General features: G+C 45.8%; 1 protein-coding gene across 1 annotated transcript; it reads right to left on the reverse strand.

Annotated features, from left to right (window-relative positions):
- Positions 1-13,221: 13,221 nt before the first annotated feature.
- LOC119648460 (uncharacterized protein K02A2.6-like) lies at positions 13,222-16,339 on the reverse strand. Its single transcript, XM_038050217.1, has 2 exons — positions 15,610-16,339; positions 13,222-15,566 (listed from the first exon to the last, which is right to left on the reverse strand). The coding sequence occupies exons 1-2, from the start codon at positions 16,337-16,339 to the stop codon at positions 13,222-13,224; spliced, it is 3,075 nt and encodes a 1,024-aa protein (XP_037906145.1).
- Positions 16,340-21,527: the final 5,188 nt, after the last annotated feature.

A 21,527-nucleotide genomic window follows, 5' to 3' on the forward strand; every position in this document is an offset into this window, starting at 1 on the left:
TATTTGAATTTTTAGCTTTGTACGTATGAAAAAAACGTGCATAAGAAATATCTTACACAAGGTGAACACAAAACCGTTATACCCGGTTCAACTTCCGGTATTCTGACTTGTGTGAAAATATGATGCTGTTCACGTTTACTACCTTCAGGTGGGCATTGAGAATGTGGCCCAGATGCAGTTAACCCAAGCAATTTGTAGTTCTCAATAACCCTCTGGACAGAAGAATGAGTTTCGCTTACCAATTTCCCGGAACTTTTTACATTTCTCCCGCAGCATAACAAAAATTTCCCTTTTCCCCAACCCTGGCTCAATTTTTTTTGCACCCAACTGGCCAATCAATGCCTGACGACTGGGAAAGAGGCATTATCTGTCTCTAACATAAAAAGGGAGATATCATGCAGTGCAGCAATTATAGAGGTATCACGTTGTTGAGTACCGTCTATAAGATATTCTCCTCTATCTTGCTCGTTCGGATAACCCTATACGCCCAGAACATCATTGGTCCATACCAAAGAGGCATACCAGGCAAATCAGCAACAGATCAGATTTTCTTTCTGCAGCTAGCGATGGAAAAACTGTTGGAATATGGACATCAGTTGCACCATCTTTTCATCGACTTTAAAGTCGCGTATGATAGAATAGCCAGGGTAAAACTGTACACGGCCACGGGAGAATTCGGTATCCCAACGAAATTAATAAGACTCACTAGGTTGACCCTTACCAATGTGCGAGGCCAGATAAAAGCAACAGGATCACTCTCAAGACCATTCGACATCAACAACGGTGTACAACAAAGGGATGCCCTATCAAGCGTCCTCTTTTAACCTGGCCCTGGAGAAAGTGATCTGTTATGCTGAGGTAAATACGAGGGATACGATTCCCTTTAAGTCCTCCCAACTCATCATGACAAGAACGGCCCGAGACGTACAAAATGCATTCATTCAGATCGAGTAGGCGGTGCGAGATCCTGGACTGCACATCAATAAAATAATAATAATAATAGTCGTTAGCGTAACAATTCATATTAGATCAGGGCCTTGAAGTTTATTAGAGCACTTCATTCAAGACCGTAGGGGTACACTACAGTATAATGTAGGAGGCAATGTGGCCAACATTGCGGTCGCCAGAGATTATTACCCTGATCTGACTCAGGTACTCATTCACAGCAGAGTTGACTGGTATGCGACCTCAAATCACGATACAAATCCCACTGCCAACAATGAAATTTAAACCGCGATCTTTCGTACGACAGGCTTGTGCTCTAACCGCTCACCCATCCGGGCATCAATGAAAGCAAGACAAAATATATGGTGGCAACGTCAGCACCAAAAACAAAGCAACCAACAATATCAAATTGCACTGGTCAAACGAGAGACCGTTGATAACTTCTACTAGCTAGGATCAAAAATCACAATATAGGGCAGTTATGACGACGAAATCCGCGCACGTTGCCAATAGAACCGATTCCAGCTACAAAAACTGTTCCGCTCGAAACATCTCAATATGGGGTTAAAGCTCTTACTATGCAAGACAATGATCTTGCCAGTCCTCACGTATTCCTGGAGACGTGGGTTCTTAGCAAGTAAAATTGCGAACTCTTGGCCGCGTTCGAGAAAAGAATCCTCCGAAGAATTTTTGGCCCCTACATGAGGATGGACGATTGCATAGCCTACATAACGACGATATCTATGAGCGATACCACGACTGTCTGGTTGTGAATAAAATCCAGCTCAATCGGTTATGGTGGGCGGGTCACTTAATCCGTGTGGATGAGTATGATCCAGCCCAAAAAGTCTATACGGGGGAATATATATGGTAGAGAAAGCTCTCTGCGACTATCAATGGAAAAACTGTTGGAATAAGGACATCAGTTGCACCATCTTTTCATCAACTTTAAAGCCGCCTATGATAGCATAGCCAGGGTAAAACTATACACGGCCATGAGAGAATTCGGTATTTAAACGAAATTGATAAGACTGACTAGGCTGACCCTGACCAATTTGCGAGGCCAGATAAAAGCAGCAAGATCACTTTCAAGACCATTCGACATCAACAGTGGTCTACGACAAGGGGATGTCCTATCATGCGTCCACTTCAACCTGGCCCTGGAGAAGGTGATTCGCGATGCCGATGTAAATGCGAGAGGCATCATCTTCTTCAAGTCCGCCCAACTACTGGATTACGCTGACGATATCGACATCATAGAAGAACCACCCGAGACGTACAAACTGCCCTCATCCAGATCGAGCAGACGGCAATCAGCGCGAGATCTTGGGCTGCACATTAATGAAGGCAAGACGAAGTGCATGGAGGTAACGCCAAAACCAAAAGAACGAACAACATCGAATTGCACTGGTCAAACGAAAACAATAAAGATAGGAGACTATAACTTTGAGACCGTTGAAAATTTCTCCTATCTACGGTCAAATCATAAACAATAACAGGTATGACGATGAAATCCGCGCACGGTTGTTGGCTGCCAACAGAGTCTATTTCAGCTTGCAAAAACTGTTCCGCTCGAAACGTCTCACTATAGGGTCAAAGCTCTTACTGTAAAAGACAATGATCTTGCCAGTCCCCATGTATTTCTCGGGGACTTGGGTTCTTAGCAAAAAAACTGCGAACTCTTCGCCGCTTTCGAGAGAAGAATCTTCCTCTGTGCATAAAATCCGACTCAACAGGTTGCGGTGGGCGGGTTACTTAATCCGTATGGAGGCAATATCTATGGTAGAAAAAGAAGAGAACAAGCGATGACGTAGGTCAGGACGCCAGACAGCTTTAAGGGATAACGAATTGGAGGACCTCGTCGCAAAACCGGGGTATCTGGAGTTCCTTATTAAGGCAGGCCTAGACGGGATACCGGTTGTTGTGCCGTTGATGATGATGATGAACATAATGCGCAATACGATCCCAGCTGCCAGCGCTCTTCAGCATCTCTCTGACAATGTTGTCTGGAAAGAGCTCCCCTGTGTCTGCATAAAGTTGCTGGCGAAAGCCGTCCCACCTCTCGCAAGGGAAAAAATGTGGAAACTCCTTGTCAAGGGCATCAGCCCATACCTCCGCGCCATAGAGCAGAACCGACTGCGTTGCATCCATAAGGAGAGGTCTCCTAGTAGATATAGGGTCCCCGACATTCGCCATTAGCCGACTCAAGGCCGCGACCACAACTGCAATCCTGTCCGCTGCCGCTTTTTTTTTAATATGGTAGGTGAATGCATTTATGCATACAGTGTTGGACTCCCGGTTCAGCACGTCGTCGGACTACCAACAAAACACGTCCTCATCGTCAGAGAACTAGCCTGGAACCGTTTGTCACATTACTTCGGGCTAGTCCCCGAACTCTCCCGTCTTGCGGAGCCTTCAAATCAGGGAATTCCTTTCACCAAAGGGAGGGGAGGGAGGAAACTTTCAGTTCAAGGAACCCCCTGCCATCCGCCTCCTCCACCGGTCGAGCTCTATCTTCTTAGCAACGAGAAGAGCCCGAACGTAATGGGCAACACGGCTTCACCTGTCAGCACTCCTCAGCATCTCTTCGACAATGTTGTCTAGAGAGAGATCCCCTGTGTTTAAATAGAGCTGCTGACGAACCTCATCCCATCTTCCACAAGAAAAAAAGTGTGGTGGGCGTCGTCCTCAACTCCATTGCAGAACACACAATCCGGAGGTCGTGCCATTCCAATCTTGTGCAGGTAACACTGAAAACTTCCATGCCCACTGAAAAATTGGGTAAGGAAATAAGCAGTCTCACCATGCTTCCGATTCAGCCACTCACCTAAGTTGCCGATGAGCGAAGTCCATCTGCTTGTAGTTTCATTTCGCCACGAGATCTGCCACTCGTCTAAAGTGCGTTGCCGTTCTTCGTGGACAACCACCTCCCTTGGCTCATCTCCCTTGCCCTTGTACTATGGCTTGACGCTCCTTAGCAAGAAGGAAAACGGGTATCACTCCCGCGATCAGCATCACGGCCGGTTCAGAGACAGTGCGGTACGCAGATGCCACCCGCAAAGCTCCCAGTCTCTTCACTTGCGCGAGACGTTTACAATATACCTCCTTGCCAAGAGCGTCAGCCCATACCTCGTACCCCGTAGAACAGGACAGACTGCGTTGAACTCATCAGTAGACGTCGCCTGCTAGACGTCGTTATCAGGTTCATAACTGAATTTACGACAGTGTCAGCTGCGGCGCCATCGCCCCCAGAAGTACCCTCCAGCGCGCCCCTACCTGTTCAAAAAGTTTCGACAAACTTCCCGGTGTTCAATTTCGCGACGTTCCATACACAGAAAGATCACCGAGGTCCGCACACCGAGAGTTTGTGTCCACCACTTCGAAGGCAATGTATTGGTGGTCGCTTACCGAGAAGTCATCCAGAACTCGCCATCTGTTCACCAGTGCTTCCGACGCGAAGGTTACGACTGGAATGCTTTCCTCGCAGCCCGGGCGCCAGAACGTTGGGGTGGATCCGGTGTTTGGAACTACTAGTCCTGTTTTCGCCGCCATTTCCAGAATTCGTTTCCTTCTGGAGTCTGTGTGAGGCATGCCCCATTCAAGCGGCCTAGCATTGAAGTCACCCCCGACCAGGATTCGCTCATCCGTGATAGCGTCCTCCAAAGCATCAAGCCTCCGACGAAAGTGCGGCATCGTCTCATTCGGCGTAAGATAGACACTAAAAAACGTTATCCCTGAACACTGAATCCAGACAAAGCCGTCCCCTCGGCCTTGGGAAAGAAGCCTAAGGAGGTTGCCGTCCCGAAGCCGGATGGCCGCGGTACCTGTTATGTCAGGGTGCCATGAAACTGGCCCCTTATTTTGGTATTGCTCACTGATGAGAACTAAATCAGCTTTGGTCTCCACAGCGAACTGCGCTAGCAACTCGTGAGCGGTTGCACTCCCGTGCATATTGATTTGTAGGATGTGAATCATGTTGACCGTGTCCTAGCTCTTTCCAATTCTGCTCTGAAAACTGGATACCGCCCCGAGCCCGCAGAGTGCGCAACACTCTCATCTGTCGCGCCACGGTCTCTGCATAGGACGCAGCTTTCCTTTTCATTGCAGGTGTTTGCTTTATGGCCTGCCTGACCGCATTTCTGGCATGTTGCTCTTCTGTCAGGTCCCCGACAGTTTGCAGGTGTGTGCCCATAATCCAAACATCTGTAACATTTGGTTGGGGCGGCCCAGATTCGTATCGTACACACTACCCAATCAATTCTTATTTTTCCGCTGCTTAGAAGCTTGGTCGCGGATTGCTCGGCAACTTCCACCACAGCGAGTTTTTGGCCTCGGGAGTTCGCAGAGGTGATACCAATCCGGACATTGGTTATCTCCGGACATTCGCGTTCGATGGCCTCTTCTTCCAGGCTGGAAACCAAAGCTTTTTCTCCCAGAAGCCGCTTGACTGCTTCACAGAACGTAACTTTATTTATAGTCCTCTTCAGCTTACACCAGAGTAGTCGACAGTCCTCCCACTCGGCTTATATTCGATTAGTTTCGGCAGTTTCCATGCCTCCTTCCGCATGTTTCTCTTTGTCTTAAAATGTGGCGCAGGTCATCCCAAGTCCAGCCTAGTATTTTACTAGGCGCGCTTATTTCTTGGGAGTGACTATCTCCTCTCCCCTTGTCCCTCGCTGCTGAGTATAGATGGTAGCTGTGGAAATAATTCTTTTTATTTTGGGTCTTACCAGAATTCCTTTCTAAACCAGGGAGTTCTCCGTCCTCAATGAAGGAAACACTATTGTACACGTTTAACACTTGTTATTTACGCTACTACATTAATCTACACTTTACTCAGCCGCTCGGGCACTCGTTAAAATACATGCTAAAAAGCCCGTTAATTTAATTAAACTATTTCTCTACTACTCGCTGTGCAACTCCTCTGATACTCACTCTGCAACTCCTCTGCTACTCACTCCGCAACTCCTCTGCTACTCGCTCTGCAACTCACTCTGCAACTCCTCTGCTACTCACTCTTTAACTCCTGTGCTACTCACTCTGCAACTCCTTTGCGACTCCAACCACTAACTCCTCTACTAACTCACTCCGGTAACTCCATTGATTTCCGCCTCGCTGCAGCTTAAGTAGCTTCAGTCGCCAAAACCACTTGCAGCAATCCGGAACTTACACAGTTGTCCAGGTCAAGTTTTGTTTGTTGCTTCTTAATACAGCAGTAAATACAGTTAGCCAATGGGCGATGTCGTCAGAATATACTCAGGTGCACACATCACTGAAACTATGGTGCTGGTGACGATATAGCTCGATAGCAAGCCGGAACACGGAATCGCTTGCAAAGTTATACATTAGCACATGGACAAGGTTGCTAATGTTTGTTTTGTAATTGGAGCATTCTGCGACGTACGCTGACCTTACAGAAATCACTGTCGGTGATTGTTGACGATGTTTACGGGGACTTAGGTGGTCGATGGGTTGTGGGAATTTCTCAAACAGCAATTATAGCACTGTGTGGTATAGTCTGGGTTCCTGACTCCATTGCAGGTGCCGTATCCTGCGTCCTTCACTGGGTGCTGGGGCGAACGGCGTATTTTCGTGCTGCGAATAAACGCAGCCAGCTCACTCTCCACTTCCACTATCCCCTCGTTTCCTTTGTTTTTATTTCCATTTAAGTTGTATACCAGCGCATCGTGTGGAAGGAAGCGGGCCGCAATAGTCAGGAACCGGTATACCCTCTACTAATACCGATTCAATGCACACTATCCGACCAGGGTCTAAAGGGGCTGGCTTCTGAAACACGCCACAACTACCACCTTGGCAGAGCTAAGCTCACATTACTCCATCGACGTCGACAAGGAGTTGTCGACTGCTCCGGGGACTCCCAGTGTGTTTCGGCGTGTACCGGTCATTAGCAGTTCGCTCTTCACCAAGAAAATTTCTCGAGGCTACTACCTAAGGACGCATGTATTATGGTAGTTAGGGGGTCAGAACTACTTGCCCGGGCACCTCGGGGACGCCACTCCCCGTATCGTAAGTGACCCGTGAAGGATCGTTGACGATCCCTGATTTGCTGCTGCTTTGATTTGCTGGAAGAAGTTCATCTTCGCGTCGAGTATTAAACCAAGGTATTTAACCGCTGCTTTTGACTCTATAGTCAACTTGCTGATCGATATGGAACGCAGGGTCGGAGTCCCCCTTCTGGACAAGATGACTACTAAAACCGTGAGCAGTCATCCATCCGCTCACCCGTTCCATCAATATGCCAAGTCTGCTTTGCGTCTGTTCAACAGTGCGTCCGACAACAAGTGCCGCAACGTCGTCTGCATAACCAACCATGCGAGACTCTTCGGGCATATCGAGTCTCAGCAGACCATCATAGGAAGCGTTCCAGAGGTGCGGCACTAGGATGTATTCCTGTGCTACTCCCTACGTGATTTCCATCGTCCTTTGGCCTTCTAGCGTCTCATAGAGCAGGGAGCGGTCTTTCAGATAATCCCTCAATATTCACAAGAGATAGCTTGGCACGTGAAATAAGTTTTCTAGTATGCCTAGCATATCTGTCCATCTTACGGAATTGAAGGCATTTCTGACATCAAGCGTTATGAGGAGCACTATCCATCGAGATTGGCGGCTGTGTGCCTCGGCTCGATGAACCGCATCTATGACTTCCATAATAGCATCCACTGTGGATCTCCCTGCCTTGGGATAAATCCCCGGCAACGCTGTTCGCTTCAGCGAGTCTACTCCTGATGAGCTTCTCGAGCACTTTTCCGGCCGTGTCAACCATACAAAGCGGTCGGTATGCACACGGGAGCTCCGGGTCTCCTTTACCCTTGCTGATCCGCGCGAGTCTGGACACTTCCCAGCGACAAAGAAAAATGCCCTCCTTTAAGCAAGCGTTGAACGCCTCAAGCAGCAAGTCTTACCGTTAGGCGGAACACCAGTTTATAAACTTCCGCCGGGATGCCATCAGGACCTGGCGCCTTCCTGTTATTCATAGTGCGAACCGCTTCTTCGAGCTCTCTCATTGTGAAAAGGGGGCAATCTTCAACGCTTTCCGCGCTATTGACATCAACAATGCCCGCACAATGTGATGCATCTGGTCGGTTCTCAGTATGCAGGGCTTCCGCAGGACCCCGATTTTCCGGGTGATAAGCTAATAGCCAAGTCCCCACGAGTCCTCATTCACCTCGTTGACAAGGTTTTGCCAGCCGCGAGCTTTGCTTTTTTTTTATAGCGCTACGGAGTCTCCTTTTTGCTGATCTATACTGTGCCTTTATGGTACGTGTCCTCCTCTTGGGTTGCAAATGTTGTGCAAAACGGCGGAGCTTATGGCACTCCCTCTGTAGGTCGGCGATTTCTGCCGTCCACCAGTAAGGCTTGTCGCGCCTGGATCCCCTCCGGGGCATGGAAGCCTCACACGCCGTCATTATCAGGTTCATCACTGAATTTACGACGGCATCAGCTGCGACATTGCCACCCTCCAGCGCGGCCCTACCTGCTTCAAGAGTTTCGACGAACTTCCCGATGTTCACCCTCGCGACATTCCACAGGCAGGGGGAGCGTCGCGTTGGTGCTCGTCGGCAAGTAGCGTCTACCACTGCGAACGCGATGTACTGGTGATCACTTGCTGAGAAGACTCGCCACCCGTCCACCGATGATGCCAGAGATTTTCACGAAAAAGTGATGTCAGGAATGCTCCTGGTGTTTAAAACTACGAGTCCGGTTCTTGCTGCCATTTCCAAAATCCATTTCCCTTTGGAGTCTGACTGAGGCATGTCCCATTCACGGGCCCTGGCATTAAAATCCCCGCCTACTAAGATTCGCCCCTCCGTGCTCAAAACTGCGTCCTCCAGAGGATCAAGCTGGCACCGAAAATCCTTCATCTTCTCCTTCGGTATTGCTCGCTAATTAGCACTAAATCAGCATCTACTTCCGCAGCGAACTGTGCTAGCGACTAGTGAGCGGTTGCACTCCTGTGCATGTTAATTTGTAAAATGCGGGTCATGGCGTTCGCACTCAAGTCCTTTCTAATTCCGTCCTAAAAATTCCGAGCCTGCAGTGTGTGCGACGCTCTCACCAGACGCGCTACGATCCCTGCAGATAAGCAACTCTCAGTTTCATTGTAGGCCTTCGCTTGATGACCCACTTGGCCGCTTCTCCGACATGCTGTCCTCCTGTCTGATCCCTTGTAAGCTGTTGACGTGTGTCCATAGTCCAGACACCTTTTTTTTTTTTTGTTGTGCGTACACGGAGGTGGAAAATCTTAGAAAGACACGTCCGCGCAGCTCCGCCGCCCGAACGGCGGAACAACAGCGGGCGCGTGTGGGGTTCACACCCACTAAAAACCACCCCCGGTCTCTCCAGCCCCAGCCCCGCGGGACCACCATTGAGGTATTACTTCGCGAGGTAGGTTTGCTCTTAGGCACTCATCTTTCTCCTATTTGCAGCTTTCCTCCTTCTTTGTTCTTTCAGCAACTCCTCCTGCATTTGGATGATTGCGGAGCTAACCGCAAGCCACTTCTCCTCGGACTCCAGCATCTCAGTAACTAAGCTCTCCGGGGTCCCGCTTTCTGCCCAGCACCTGGTTTAAGCTCCTTCTCTCCATCGCAAATCGTGGGCAGTGAAACATCACATGCTCTGGATCCTCCGGTATGCCATCGCATCTGGGACAGTTCGGAAAATCATCCAACCCAAAGCGGTGCAGATACTGCCTGTAGCAACCACCGTGTCCCGTGAGGAACTGGGTAATGTGGTAGTTGGTATCCCCATGTTTTCGCTCAAGCCACACCCTAACGTTGGGAATGAGCCTGTGCGTCCAACGACCTTTCGCAGACTCGGTCCATCTGCGTTGCCAGAGATCAAGCGACTCTGACCTTGCCGCATTTCTACGCTGTGCATGCCCCTCCATATGTCTTGCATTGTACAGGACACTCATTTCTTTGGCCAGAATGTCAACCGGGATCATGCCTGCCACCACCAATACTGCCTCATCTGATGTGGTTCTAAAAGCACTGCAAACCCGCAAAGCCATCCGCCGGTAAACCGAGTTCACCTGCTTCCGTCTCTGAGAGTTTGCAAGCGCCTCTGCCCACACAGGCGACGAATAGAACAGGATGGAGCGCACCACTCCGGCTAGCACCAACCTCCGGCAATGTTTCGGCCCACCAATATTTGGCAACATTTTTGCAAGTGCCGTGGTGGCGGCAAGACCGCTTCCGTTTTCGCATCCGCCAAGGTCAGCCCGGCCTTTTCTAGCCAGGACTTTACCGCTCTCACTGTTTCCGTTGCGTAAACCTCCACATCTTCTGGGTGTTTTGCTGCAACAACCACAGCTAGGTCATCAGCAAAGCCGACAATCGTAGTCCCCTCTGGGACGGGAAGAGCAAGCACCCCATTATACATGATATTCCACAACAGGGGACCAAGTACTGATCCCTGTAGTACCCCGGCTGTGACAATGTACTCTTTGGGGCCCTCATCCGTCCCGTACCAGAGAGTCCTCTCTGAGAGGTAGTTTTCCACCAAATTCGCTAAGTATCCGGGGACACCTATGTCAGCCAACGCCCGTTTAATTCTATTCCAGTTGGCCGAGTTGAATGCGTTTTTGACATCCAACGCCACCACGGCACAGCAGCCGCCAGAAATCAGTGCACCTTTTGCCAGGTTTACCACCATGCCAATTGCGTCCACCGTAGAGTGGGCGCGTCGGAAACCAAACTGGCGTTCCGACAAACCATTGCTGGCTTCGACGATGGGCAGGAGTCTGTTGTAGATGACTCTCTCCATCATCTTCCCCATTGTATCCAACAGGCAGATAGGACGATACGACGCTGGGTTTCCAGGTTGCTTGCCAGGCTTCGGAAGCAACGCCAACTTTTGCTTTTTCCACTGGGCAGGGAATATTCCTTCTTTTAGGCACTGCCAGTTTCAAAGCTCGGTTGGGGATGCCATCCAAACCTGGGGCCTTGTTATCACCGAACCTACCACATGTTTCCCGCAGCTCCTCCACAGTTACAGGCGGTATTATGCCGTCATTTGGCTGGACAAAAACTTGCCTTCCCCTATTTTCGTGGTGAGGGAAACAGAGTGGTAACAATCTGTTTCAGGAGGCGCGGACAGGTCACCTGGGGTGATTTCCGCAGCCTTTTCATCACCACTCTGTAAGCCTCGCCCCAAGGGTTTATGTCGGCATGGTCGGCACAGCTGTTTGAAGCAGTTCTTTTTGCTCCTCCGAATGGCTTCCTTTAGGCGGCCACGCAATTGCTTGTATGCCTCCTCTCGACCGTCGCCACCGGGTTTTCCCCTGAGCCTCTGGCAAAGCCTCCTTGCCCGAAAACATGCGGCTCGCAAACTCGCGATTTCATTGTTCCACCAGTAGTTGGGTTGCCTACTGGGGAGCAATCGCCTTCTGTGCATAGTAGTATTGCATGCTTCCGTCACCCATCGAGTGATCTGGGTGGCTTTCTCTCCAGCCGTACCATTCAGGGATATGTCGGATTTGACCACCGCGGAAAACGTGTCCCCCTCGAACGCTTTCACTATCCAGCCAAGCATACCACCCGGCATTTTGCGAAAACTCTTTTTGGAGCTCAATCCGCCCTTGATCTCTATGCAGATTGCCTGGTGGTCGCTGTGAGTATAGTCCTCACTGACATGCCAAGCGATTCTACTGGCTAAAGTGGCACTCACGTATGTCAGGTCCACTATAGACCCCAGGCCCCTTCCCCGGAAAGTGTACGAAGACCCAACATTCGCCAGTACCACGTCCAGCTCCGCGAATGCTTCGAGGAGAACACGTCCCCTCACATTAGTTACCCGGCTGCCCCATTCAAGAGCCCTGTAGCACTTAGTGGGGACTATCCGCATTCGCACCCTGCATCATACCCATCCAATGTTGATTCTCTTGCTGCTAAGGAGTTTCCTCTTATATTGCTCGGAGACTTCCACCACGGTGAGCTTTTGGCCTCGAGGATTTACAGAGGTGATATCTATCTGGGCATTGGTTGCCTCTGGACATTCGGGCTTTATCGCCTCTTCTACTTTCGACCTTTTCTATGAGGCAGTCAAGATCCTCCTCTAGGCTAAAAACAAAAGCCTTCCCCCCAATAGCTTCCTGACCGGTTGCCAGAACGTACTCTTGCTAGTCGTTTTTGGGCTTAGTTCGACGAGGACTCCGCGACTCTTCGTTTTCCGTATGGAAGACACCTTTGCCCCGTTGTCTTCGGGTTCATCCTGTAGCTGATTTCGTTAAGGACTTCCGCAAATGTTTTGTCTTCCGTCGGCTTAATCACCAGAGTCAACGGTCTAGTCCTCCTTCGTTTCCTTGACTTTTCTACTCCTGACTTTTGGTTTGAAACCCCATTGTCTTTGGACAGACAGGTCTCTGGCGGCGTAGCCAGTTGTTTCCCTTTCCTTCTTCTTTACCTTCTTTTTTTGGGCCGTGGAAACTACTTTGCTAAAGTCTCCTTCAGGCACGTCGTTCTCTTTCCGCTCTTCCCCCAGTTCGCTTTGCAGTGGGCTATCTGCGGTCCGTTTGACGCAAGCACCGTTCTCAGCGGGGAATGCGGCTGTTTCTGCCCTCCAATCGTCTTCCGCTGCTCTCCACGTTTGCCTATAGAAGCAAATGCGATCCCATAATTCCTCCAGTTCCATCAGCCCGTTTTTGATGCCTTTGCTGATGTTGCTCTGGGGGAACGTTGCCGACCGTATGTACGCTTCACCACTGCTGGGAATTTCCTAATGAGCCTTTCCTCTTAGGCTCTAGTTAGGACGGTCAACTGCACTTGCACTGGGTTTGTGTCCGAATCCATCTGCTCAGGACTAGCGATTCTGACTGGGTTTTTTTTCGAAATAGGGGCACTACAGGGTATTTGAGTTGCCATCTCCGCACGGTCAGTCGCGCCACTCGATAAGGTTTCCTCCTTATTTGGGTGCCGCGGTGTAACATCGGGTATGTCAGCCCTCGCTGCCTCTTTCGCTGATCGCTGCGGTGGACGACGCATTTTTGTGCTGCCCCCAAACGCACTCAGGTCTTCCTCCTTCCTTGTTTCTTTGATTTTTTTTATCAATTTATGGTTAATAATAATGGCCCTGCTCCAATACGGATTGTTTATTATGTTTATTCTCCATGTGTTGTGGAATCATATTTATTTGAAAAAATATTTGACAGTTGAATGTATAATAATACAGTTGTAGTAAACTTAATTGTTAATTCACACTATGTATTACATTTAATGGTTAGTTCACACTGTTACATTTCTCCTTCCTTCAGTAATTTTACATCTCTTCGACTAGTCTCTTGGGTCGATTTCTTAGCCGTTGGCTTCGCCGTACTGGATGTTTAATTTGTTGTGCTTCGGTGTATTGTCCTTGTTCACTCATGTTTCCGTTTTCATGCGACGGTATAGCGGGCTGCATAGACTGCTGATGTTCCTGTTCATCATTTGCTGTCGGGCTTGCAGATTGGTAATGGAAACTGTTTCGCTTAAAGTCTGAAACATCCCGGAAGTCGATTGATGGTGGTATTACCCTCCGTTCTCGGATATGATCTGCATGTCGTCTTCTTTCTACACCGTCCTTTGTTCGAACACGGTAGGAATATCGATTTGTTCTTTCGACTATGTTGGCTGGTTCCCACATTTTCTCGATGTCTGTCTTTACGAATACTGGTTGTGCTGGTTGGAACTCTCTGTTAGACTGCTCTGCTTGAAGATTTTGTTTTACATGTTTAAAATGCATCTCTCGCCGTACATTAGGCTTCAGATTGTCAAATAAAGTTCGCAGGCGTCGACCTAGCAAAAATTCAGATGGTGCCTTCCCTGTAAAGGAGTGTGGTGTGTTTCGATATGTAAGTAGAAATGTGCGCAAGCGCTGACGTGATAAACCATCATATTCACTGGCTTTCATGCGCTCCTTGAATGTTCGTACGAATCGTTCGGCTAGTCCGTTAGTTTTCGGATGGTACGGTGAAGACGTTACATGTTTTATTCGACAATAATTTCGAAACTCTTCTGACGTAAATTGACTACCATTATCCGACACGATAATTTCCGGATAACCAAATGTTATAAACTTCTCCTCTAGGAATTCGCACAAAGTTCTTGTGGTGGCAGCATAAAGTACATCTGCTTCTACCCACTTTAATAAAGCATCAACAAGCACAATCCACATTTTTCCTTGGAAGGGACCTGCAAAGTCCACATGCAGTCGTTGCCAACAATGCTCTGGCAGGGACCAAAAGTAGATTGGCAGTTCAGATTGTTTTGGGCGTTGCCGTTGACATGCCATGCATGATTTCACTGTATGTTCCACGTCCTTGTCGATGTTCGGCCACCATACATAGTACCTCGCTAACGCACGCATAGAGCCAATGCCTGGATGCCCTCTATGAAGATGCCTCAATGTTACTTCTTGAAGATTATCGGGCACGATAATTCGTCCTTGCCACATCAAAATACCGTTTTCGTATGATAGTTCCTCCCGTTTGTCGTAGTATGGTTTCAGCTCGTTGTTGATACACTTCGTGTCTGGCCAGTGACGCTCAATTAACTCAATTACTCGTCGTAATATTAGGTTATGTTTCGTCTGCTTCCTAAGTTCCTTTATTGACCATCGCCATTGCGACTTTGTACCAGTTAATGTGTGTAGTTCGGAACATGCTCCATGTAAGTTGGGTATGAATTTCTCGTAAAAATTGACCAATCCCAGAAAAGATCGTAACTCCCTCTTGTTAGTGGGTATTGCAGCATTTTTGATTGCTATCAGCTTGTCTTCCACTGGATAGATCCCTTTTCGGTTGAATTGATGGCCCAAATAGTCGATACTGTCTTGAAAAAAGCTACATTTGTTCTTTTCGATACGAAAACCAGCTTCACGCAGACGTTTAAAAACTTCTCTTAATGATCTTAGATTGCTATCTTCATCTGGACCTGTAATGCCTATGTCGTCGAAATAGATTGCAACGTTGGGTATGCCAGCAAGTAGATTTTCCATATAATTTTGAAATGTTCCGAGTGCACTCGATATACCAGGAGTCATACGGTTATACTGAAAATAACCTTTGTGTGTGGATATGATTAGGTATTTTCTTGACTCTGGACTAATCTCGAATTGTAGATAGGCATCGCGTAGATCTAATTTCATGTACTTCTCACCCTTGGCAAGCTGCTGACGGATGTTTTCGAATATTGGTACTGGATGTCGTATTGTTACTAGTGCTGGATTCAGTGTAACACGAAAATCACCACAAATACGTATATTTCCATTTCGTTTTACCACGTTGACAGTGGGTGTTGCCCATTCGATCGGTGTTTCGTTGGGGTCAACAGGTGAGATAATTCCAAGCTGCTGTAACCTTTCAAGTTCGAATTCCACGCTTTTTTGAATTCCGAATCGGACTGGCCTGGCTGGAATATGTATTGGTGTTGCTGTTTCCTTTACGTGAATTTTAACTTGGTAGTTATTTATTTTTCCCAATCCTTCTTCGAATAGCTGCTTGTTCTCTTCCAATATGTCATTTAACTTCTGATGCAGTGGTTTCGTTGTCGGCTGCACGTGGTTGTTGACACGATCTACGTTGTACACTGGTTCGGGCAGTGGCAAATTGAAGGCTTCATTCCACTCTAAGCCAAATAACATTGGATTCGCGTTGTCCACCACGACTACTTTCAAAGATCGCGTTCGCTTGTTCAGCGTCACTGTCACTGTAGCTTTCCTCTTGGCAAGGTAAATCGAAATTGCCATAAGCTCGTAGTTTTGGCTTCCCTTTAAGCGTTGGTGATCCGATCTGTTTCCAAAAATCTGTACTTATAATGGAAACTGACGCGCCCGGATCCCAGTCCATCGTACACGTGACACCGTTTATCTTAACGTCAATGTTTCTTTTCTTAGCAATGGCACTCATTACTTTAAAAACTTGCTCACAACTCGAAATAGATGTATCACTATTTTTTACGTTGTAAATACGCTGTTGTTTCTTTTTGTCTCTCGCGATCAATTTAGCTCTGCCTTTTCTTATACAGCACGACCCGTAATGTCCACGTTTGCCACACGCTTCACAATTGTGATTCGCCGCCTTGCAGTTGTCTTTTGAATGTCTTTCACGCGCACCACATCTTAAACATTGTTCTTCCGACAAAATTCGGATCCGCTTACCGATTTTCGAACGACGTTTTACTGTCTTTTTCACTTCCGCGCATTCACTTTCTACAATGTCTTTTTCCGCCAACTCTCTTGACAGCGCTATTTTGAAAACTTCCGCGAACGACACTTCGTTTTCTATGCCTTCAATATCATCGAATGTTTTTAGCTCTGGCCACCTTTGTTTCAATTCCACTTCAAGTCGGGGATGGTTGAGACCCGTTGCAAACCGATCACGTAATTGACGTTCTAGCATGTCGCCGTCGTAGCCACAACCGCGACTTATGTCTTTTAGCCTGTTCGCGTAGGATTCGAATGACTCATCTTTTTTCCTCACACAATTCCAAAAGTTCGTTAGAGCTTTGAAGCGCGTGGTTTTTCGTTCAAAAAGCTTCACGAATTTTTCCGCGATTTCCGTGTAAGTCAGGTTTTCAAATTTTTTCTTTGCGTCCGCAAATGCAATTTTTAGTTCACCATAGGTTTCCGGCTTTAGACATGATACGAATAATTCTCTTTTCGAACTTATATCATCCGCGATTCCCCACATGTGGCACTGGGCTTCAAAATAATCTACGAAAACACTAGCCGTTGTAACGCCATCATATTTCTCACATTTAAAGTTTTTTAGGATGTTTTGTTTTTTTACCTCTGTAGAGATGTTTTTCTCTACCAACCGTCACGGTAGCGAAATTTTCAAGAATTTTTAGGATGGCGGTTTGTTGCTCCGCCTGCACACGTAAAAATTCGGCAAACTGTGTGGCAACTCGCGATCGGAAAAACGAAAAACACGACCGTCCTCGTCGCCAGTATGTTGTGGAATCATATTTATTTGAAAAAATATTTGACAGTTGAATGTATAATAATACAGTTGTAGTAAACTTAATTGTTAATTCACACTATGTATTACATTTAATGGTTAGTTCACACTGTTACACCATGAAAAACTAACCAGCGCATCGTGTGCAAGGGAGCGGGCCGCAATAATCTGCGTGCTATGCCATGCAGTGCAATTCACTCTCCCAAGGTGGTCGATGAGCGGGTCACCCCAAGGGCACTTGGCGCAGGATAGTAGAGGAGGCAAGTCGTGGGGGGAGCTGAAGGGCATTTCGGGTAATCGTGAGCGATGACGGGTAGGTGCGGTTGTAGCACTATACCCCAGAGGTGAAAGGCAATCATAATTTACAGGAGGGCACATATCATCTTGAATAATTCCTAAACATATGTCCAGCTAATGAATTATAGTCAGTCAGAACGCCTACAATACTCGTGTGCAAGTCTTCCAGCTTTCGACAGGATAAACTTTGCGGTATGCATGTTAGGTTCTGACACGAACTGATTTAAGAACCGTGCGTGTTGATTTAAGAACCGTGTACTACAATCAAGTACATTGGCAGATAATAAATTGCCTCATTTAAACATCAAAGCATCACCGAGAACAAGAAGAAATAATATCGATGATAAATTGCAATCCTGGCGGACTCCGCTTTGAAACTCAATTCCTCCCAGTTGAACCTGGATGATTTTTTTAGAGGAAAGCGTTTCTATTACAGATTATACCGCACCCATCAAATAGCCTATTTACGGAATGAAATGTAATGTGTTTAGAAGCAGGAGTTAAGAACTAGTGAATTTGTAATTGTTTGCTTTCATGATTTACTTCCTGCGCAATTTATGAGTGGAGTAGTGATATTTTCATTAATGACAAACTTGTCCCTTCTCACCTCTGACTTTATCACCAGCTTGGATGAATGATTACAATGTTATGCAGAAAGTGGGGTAGTTGCAATTCTCGATAAGAACCACGCTAAATGGATGGATTCATTTTTCATCAGTTTGCATTTATGAAATCATTGATGAAAAAATGAAGCACTTCCACAAAGTCCCACCGGGAGGCGCAGAACCGGGAAAAAAGATTCAGCCGCAATGATTTTCTTCCACCGTGCAAATTCCGGCAATGGGCCGGGAGATGAATCTCCTGCATGTAGTCTCCTTGCTTTAGTCCTTCATCAGAACGTATCCATGTTGTTTGCTAATTAGAATGCGCGTCCTAGAATGCGGTTGAATATATCTATTGTCTATGCGCCACTTTCCATTGGCGCTACAGGCGACGATTCAGAGCAAATACACGACCCATACATTTTTGAAAGCTTTTCGAAATCTATCGAATCGGTTATTTCTGAAAAACTAGTTCTTCAATCGACCATATCAATAACTGATATTTTATTATTGTAACGAAAATGACGAAATTTTAGCAAAAATATATAGATCGCGTTTTCTGCTTCCGTTGTCACAAACCGTCATATGAAGAGTTGCACATTGTCAACAAAGTAGCAAGTCAGGAAACCGGAAGCTGGGCGCTTCAGATATGAAAGGTTTTGTTTGATTCTTCTGTGAGTATACTTGAGTGTAGAACTATCCTATCTGTACGTAGCCCGTTATGTATATGCATTTAGCATGTCTGACTACCCACTTTAGTGTGATATTGATATTTAGTTGCAGTTAATTTACAGGGTAAAGTCAATTTTGAGCTACTGTAACTTTGTTACTAATAGTATGATTTTGATCAAACTTGGGGATGATATGCTTCATATTATATTTTATACTACCACCAACTTTTATAACTCTGGGGTAAACTGAAGGGGGATTTTACACCATTTCCCTAAAAATATGGTAATATACTATTATTAACTTAATTTGAACAGATATCGACATGGAGAGTGAATTGGGGCCTGGGCACTAGGCAGGGCAGCTGCATGATTTTTTTCTGATTTTTCTGTTGGGTGGTTTCTGAGAATGGGTCCGTTAAAACAATCATCACTTTCCACCCATCCCACTCCCCGCCTTTAAATCTTAAAACTAAGATCGGCTTCAAAAAATACTAATCACATGACTATATTCAGTGAAATAAATTTTTACATCCCCCTTTTACATGTTCCCCATACCGCCCCCCCCCCCCTCTCCACCCTAAATCTTAATGTAGAAGGATGCATGGCTGGGCGTTCACAGTTTCCACCTTCTCATCAAATTTCGTGTCAATTGATACAGTCGCTTTTGAGAAAAGTGCGTGTGACAGACAAACAGACATTGAACCGATTTTAATACGGCTTTTTTTTGCAAAGCAAAAGCTTAAAAACTAACTGCGGTTCGACGTCTGAGTACAAACAAATGTTAGTTTTCGAGCTCATCGCATTGAGCCACTTGCTCTAACGCCATCACACAAATGAGAACCAATACCAATGAAACGATAATGTTAACTGAAAAGCCCCGCTCCCCGCACGTCCTCTTTTTATTCAAAGGGGGAAGGTTTGTATCTGCTGACACGAAATTTGGTCTGTATTGTGGTACAACTGGTTTTAATGGATTGCGTTCCAGAACACTAGAGGATAACTTTGAACAAAGTTTTTATTTGTAAACTTGATCAAATTTCATAACTTTCAATTTCAAAGTGGTTATTTCACAATTTGAAACAAAAAAGAGTTAATAATGAACCACCCCGGTAGGACGTAACTTAAATACACCTACAAAAAAGTAACGCGATGAGTTTGCCAAATCAAAAAAATCGGAGTGATCCTCTATCTTTTTGTCGCTTAATTTTACCAAAAGTCGTTATTCAGTACTGTTGAAAGATTATGGCCTAAATACATAATATAGCAGAAAATACATAATATAGCAGAAAAAAAACATCGTAAAGTCTCTGCAATTTACGACAATACAAAAATTTAAAGATATACTGGGAATTTACAAGAACACCGTGAAAAATGGATTTTCTCAGGAGGAAATGTGAAGGATAAAAAAAGTAGTAGTAGACCAGCATAGCTCTCTAAAGAAACGAAAAGAAAGATCCGAACATTGACTAAAAATAAAGCAGGAGTGGACCTGCGAAAAATGAGCACACCCACGGGGCTTAATAAATAAGAGTCACAGCGAAATGAACAATGATAATTTCGACCAAACAAGTAGTAGCAAAAAGTGAATAGACACTATTTGGAACCTTTCCTTTTCATAAAGCTTATGGGCGATCGATGTGAATTTCTGCAGCAATCTCCGAAACTTTGGTTGGCGGATTATAACGCCCGTGGTCGAGCTTGCTGTGCAAACACTTCGTTTATAGATGAGTGGATACAACTGCATCCGATGACCAATCGACACAACCGAACACTGACAGCAGAGAATACAGGATGGGGCAATGAACAATTTGCTTTTCAGACGGCAAATTTTGTATTGCATAAAAAAACACTTCCTTCTATTTCCATATTATATAACTTAATATGTGCCGTTTATAATAAAATTACAAAAATTAACTTTACTCTCTTCATTTAAATTTTATACAAAAAAGGTCTAGAAACTATGCACGAACAATATAGCTCAATAGTTTGTACACGACAACTTCAAGAACGCTGTGAATGAAAAGAACAATTTGATTACATGCAATGCCAACTCATTTAATTTTACCTGTTTCTAGACTTCTTCAATCTTGGAAGTCTAAATATGAGACTTCTAGGAAAAATCGAGGGACCTGGGAGTGTTCTCGGGGGTCTTGAATATAAATTGCCCTCCCCCATACAATTTTCACCCCGGGGCAACTTTTTCGCATACCCCGGGGCCCGGATTTTCTCTCCACGGTCCAGTTGATGAAATGTAATTTCATTATCGTAGTCAATGCTGCGCAGGTGGTAAGCATGCAGCAGCGTGGCAAATAAAAGATATGCGCAAGCAGCTGTGACCGAACCCGAAATCCACGCCCGGATCGAGTCGAAATGCATTCGTTTGAACTTGAACCCTCACTTTTCCACATTGCTATATATTCTCAAACAACACAATTCCATTCAGTGTGGATACTGTATGGTAATTAACATATATTTTTCTAGATGTATAATAAAACTAAATTCATACAAAAAATATTGACCAAACTTTCAAGTTTCGGAATAATAAACTTATTTGAATGGTTTACACTTTTCAATTAAAAAATTCAGATACACGCATAGCAGCTACTATAATAAGATTGACTAACCCTTAAGTATTCAATTTTTACACTGTATACCAATTCATTCACGTCAACGTATGTTTCCTCCGAATTTTTGCACACAAAATGTCTTTTGATTTTGTACATATTGCAAAGAATTATATACAACTTCATTTACAAATCAAAGGTTGAGTAGCAGATACAGGAGGCATTACATTCGTATGGCTTGCTGTAGGTTCATGAATTATGCTTATAAATGTTGCCTGCAAATAAAATGGAATATGCGGAAATATCTCAGCCTATGCGCCCAATAATAAAGGAGTTCTCTGAAATTGAGATCCATACCAGGGACTGTGATGAGCGTTTGACTGTTGTTTTTCAGTAAAAGTGATAATTGAATGCAACGCAATGCAAAACGCACTGCACGATAAACTGAAAAGTCTGTCGAAGTTTTTCTGTACTAATTTAGATTGGGCAGAGA

Source organism: Hermetia illucens, chromosome 2, assembly GCF_905115235.1.
Source record: "Hermetia illucens chromosome 2, iHerIll2.2.curated.20191125, whole genome shotgun sequence".
Taxonomy (NCBI): Eukaryota; Metazoa; Arthropoda; class Insecta; order Diptera; family Stratiomyidae; genus Hermetia; species Hermetia illucens.

What these genes read in the sequence shown, in the direction of transcription:
- LOC119648460 (XM_038050217.1), bottom strand. Translation starts at nt 16,339, where the DNA reads ATGCTAGAACGTCAATTACGTGATCGGTTTGCAACGGGTCTCAACCAT. An exon ending in AGCGAACGCGATCTTTGAAA is followed by an intron (nt 15,567 to 15,609) that starts GTAGTCGTGGTG and finishes TATTTGGCTTAG; the next exon opens with AGTGGAATGAAGCCTTCAAT.